The sequence below is a fragment of the Ciona intestinalis genome, chromosome 10 (assembly GCF_000224145.3).
Source record: "Ciona intestinalis chromosome 10, KH, whole genome shotgun sequence".
Classification (NCBI taxonomy): domain Eukaryota; kingdom Metazoa; phylum Chordata; class Ascidiacea; order Phlebobranchia; family Cionidae; genus Ciona; species Ciona intestinalis.
The window spans coordinates 2,796,949-2,801,237 of NC_020175.2; the positions used below are offsets into that span (position 1 = coordinate 2,796,949).

General features: G+C 35.2%; 1 protein-coding gene and 2 non-coding genes across 3 annotated transcripts in view; all 3 read left to right on the forward strand.

Annotated features, from left to right (window-relative positions):
• Positions 1-72, forward strand: trnat-agu. The gene has a single exon. It is a non-coding gene; the product is annotated as a tRNA-Thr (tRNA).
• Positions 73-674: 602 nt separating this feature from the next.
• trnat-agu lies at positions 675-746 on the forward strand. Its single transcript has one exon. It is a non-coding gene; the product is annotated as a tRNA-Thr (tRNA).
• Positions 747-1,569: 823 nt separating this feature from the next.
• Positions 1,570-4,289, forward strand: part of LOC100177462 — a gene marked incomplete in the record, with an annotated part of 17,292 nt that continues 14,572 nt past the window's right edge. Inside the window, 2 exon segments of the mRNA XM_002122798.5 lie at positions 1,570-3,159; positions 3,404-3,539. Coding sequence (XP_002122834.3) covers positions 3,030-3,159; positions 3,404-3,539 — 266 coding nt within the window.

The following is a 4,289-nucleotide window of genomic DNA, read 5'->3' on the forward strand; positions in this document are numbered from 1 at the left end:
GGCGCCATGGCTTAGTGGAAAAGCGCCTGTTTAGTAAACAGGAGATCCTGGGTTCGATCCCCAGTGGTGCCTTTTAATACTCAACCTGTACATGCGCATCACTGAGCAAAAGCTGAGATTTTTAAATGATAAAATAGTACAGTATCGGAGCATTCATAAAAATTTTCAAAAATCATCTGCTTATGCTTTAACAGCGTCGCTGCATCGGATGCATGTGTCCTATCTTACCCCACAGTACTATAGTAACTCCTAAGTGGGCATCATGAGGTGTATAAAACAGATTACACGTGTTAAAACTGCTGTCGACGGGAGGATAAAACAAGTTGCATTGATTCATTGAAAGTTACCACAATGGTATATCGGATGACCGATATTGTCTGGTCTATGGGCGACTTTTGACAATGGTATATCGGATGGCCGATATTGTCTGGTCTATGGGCGACTTTTGCCAAATGTTTTACGTAGGTTTCTGCGATACAGATCATATGATAAATGGGTTTGCAATAATTGTCAATGAGAAGATTTTTCAAATACCGCAAAACGCAGTGATTGCAATTTCTTGCGACAGGGTGTCGAAGTCTGGGGCGACAATCACTTCTATTCGAATAATTACAAACCAACACAGTAAAAGTTATTCGGCTGTGTATATCGCTGATAGCTGAGTACAGCTTGTCGGCGCCATGGCTTAGTGGTAAAGCGCCTGTCTAGTAAACAGGAGATCCTGGGTTCGATCCCCAGTGGTGCCTTTTAAAACTCACGCTGTACATGCATTAAACTAAAGCTGTAAATATAAATTTATAAAGTAGAACAGTGTCGGAGCATTCATAATTCGATTCAAAATCATCCTAAGCACTGACAGCTTCATCATGAGCCTAAGCGGAAAAGCTCCTATATTTTCAATCTTGTGACATTATTCTTTTTATACCTAGTTTCTTTTTATATACATAAATATTTTAGCAATATTTCTGTGGTTAGCGTTCGTGGCGAGCGGACACAACACGCAACAATGAATAAGGTCCAAGCTTTGCGCACGTTGTTCATTAAAAGGCTGGAAGCTATTTGAGAAGACCCCCCTTTATTATTATTATTAGTCAAAATGTGATCGAAATTTCGGAAAGAAGTGGCCGACGTTGAAAGAACCCAATAGCAACGTCACTATAAGCAAACATAGGTTTTACAGCATATACAACGGGCAACAAATAACGTGCCAGTATTGCATAAAAGCGCGAACGCGCATCTCTAAAATTGACGAGTGTTTTTTCTTTGTCTGGGAGAGGGGAAACACTGGCCGGGCATTGGTCTTGTTTGTATGGAAATCAAGGAACTGCCGGACCTTTAGACAGACGTCGGTGGCGTTAAAGGGCAGTGGGTGTATGCGTTGATGGTTTAAGGCGGTCGTAATATAAGCTGTTATAGTTACTGTGTTCAGAAATTATGTAACTTTTATGTAACACAAAAAAAGAAAGGTCTTCAGAAACGATTTGCTATTGTAAACAGAGACACACGTTTAACAGTATCTTTTATTTGTACTAACAAACGGACTTTAACCGACTTTTTATATCTAGAAGTAGTTCTACAATTTTAAATACCTTCAATTGCTCTGAAACATACAGTTTTAATGGATACTAAAGTCATGACCAACGCTTCAGCAATCAAATGCAGAAAATGTGGCAGTATTATTTTGCTTCCTAATACCTCAGTGTGGACTGAATTGACAGAAGGAATCTATCTACCGTCTTTGAAAAAAGAAGAAGAAACAGGCGTGACAGAATATGTATTTTGGACTGTTTCGGACATGTTTACATTTGAAAATGTGGGATTTTGTAACACAGTTAATAACATAAAGTATCTGGCTTGTGCTGATTGCGAAATTGGACCCATTGGTGCTCATTTTATTAACGATAAAACTAAATTTTATGTTTCTCCTAATCGTGTTACTATGCTTGAAGTTCGAAAAGCGGGAAAAGGAGCAAAAGATTGATTCTTGTAGCTTACAAACTGTTACCGCTAATCTTTCAGCTAGTGACCAGTGAAAATTTTGGTTTCTAAATATTCCTTATGCCACTCTGATACTCACTGTATAAAACAAAATTTTAAAACTAGTTTTTGGCACGAATGTCCCAGTTTTTCTAAAAAAATTAGACAGCAGGTATCAGTGATGCTAGGCAAACATTTTGGACCAAAAATTTTACTGGTCACCAGCTAAGGATAAATCCTGTCATTGTATAATGTGTTTGATCTGATGATAAATATCACCTTAACTAAATTGAACTATTTTATGTATTGCCACTTAAGTGACTTTGCATGAAATGAATGCTAAGTTCTAATTTACCTTGATTAAAGTACCACAGTAAAACAATTTAACTGTTTTTGTAAAATGAATAATTGTCATTCCATAAGCTCAGCTTTTTCACTGAATGAAGAACCATATATTAGTAAAGGCAATTAACACTGTTTTGATCATATAAGTCATGCCAGAGATTTATGTCATAGTTGGTCTATTACCCAAATGACAACTATTTTATATAAGTTTTCAATTGAAATATGCTATGTTGTGGGGTCCCTTTAATTAGTGCATATCCACTTTGTTCACTATGTCCGCTATGTTCACTATGTCTGCTATGTCCACAATATTAACTACTGGACATAGCGGATTTGCACTAATTAAAGGGACCGCTACGTTGTGTAAAAGAAGCATGCATCGTGCACTGTCAAAATATCTTCATTGTTGTATTTGTGTTAAATTTAAATGCATTTGATTCTCATATTGTAGCTTGTATGTGCCAAGCTGTATGTACTAATGCTTCACTATTACATGTCTATTAAATCTAAACAACACTGAAACTATTATTTATTTCACACTTTATTGTTTCTCCCTAAAGTTCTTGATTCTTCCTAAATGTAAACACGTAATAACCAAATTTTTAATCCGCTAAAAATTTACTGAATTTTTTTGTTTCCGTCCTTGCAGAAATAGAATATTTATAAAAACTGCAGGAATAAAATAAAATATTTAAAAATCTGTTAAAATGAAAGAGCTTGAAATGGAAGTTGTAATGACTTGTCAACCACCACCGAATTCTGAAGATAAAGAAAATGCAAAAGACAATGAAGAAACAGAAATTTTAACAATGGACGTCCAGCCTTTTGTGCCGCAAGGTAAATTAATAATTCTATGAATGAATGTAACTTACTTTATCCTTGCATGACCGGAAAACGACAGTTGTAAACATGGGTGTTAGGTTTCAAACACCCCATGCCAGCTTACGAGTTACCAAGTAGGTTACTTTGTGGGTAATAAACCGTTTATTATACAATTAGTTGTACTTGATTTTTGTCTGTTCCGTTTTTTTGTCACCAGATCCAGACATACACTTTAACACTAATGCATAAAACTTTCCAGATACTCCAGCTACTTCAACCAACCATGGTGTATGTGGTTTATACAATCTAGGAAATACTTGTTACATGAACAGCACATTACAATGCCTATTACACAATTCTCAACTAATGGAACAAATGTCATTGAAATCTTCAAGGTGACCTTTATGTTTTGCTATATTAGTGTAGTAGGGTGGGGAGAGATGGGACATTTTCCCATTGTATTTTCTCTTCCCATTTGGTAGTACTAGTAAACAAAGAACATTCAAGGAATTAGAAAACCGTATCCCTATGACTCCCATAGACTGTTGTTAATTGTTTAGAGCACGATTAGGATATTTGAATGTTATGTGCTGAAGGTGTCTGATCTTTCCTCACCCTACTATAAATATATTATTCACTCATTTATTTAATGTGTTTTAAATTTTGTTCACGAAATTTAGATAACTGTGTTTTGGTTACGAAACTCAGATAAAGTAAATTTTGACTAAACTCAGATAAACTGAGAAAATGATAATAAATTTAGTTGGTTTGTCAGTTTTATTAGTTTCAGTTGCTTAAAGCAAGTAACATGTCTACATTTAAATGTAGTTTAAACCTTTTAAATTGTGATTGTTAATTTGAAATGTTTTGTTCTTTGTCCACGAACACATATGGTGCTTGATTTTCATATTGTTTGTTGAATAGCCTATGTTGTGTGTGTAACTGTTTAGGTTTGAATATTAAAATATATTTTTATCATGTTATGAATATAATATACAGTATTGGTGCCTATTGGTTGTTGCTCAGGTGTATGCCGGCTCTCATTTAGGTATAGTACTCTGGTGTAAGATGGATCACCTTTATCACATAATCTTCAAGTATCCTGATCATGTTTTAAATTATTACCAATGGTCTATGGGAGTGTG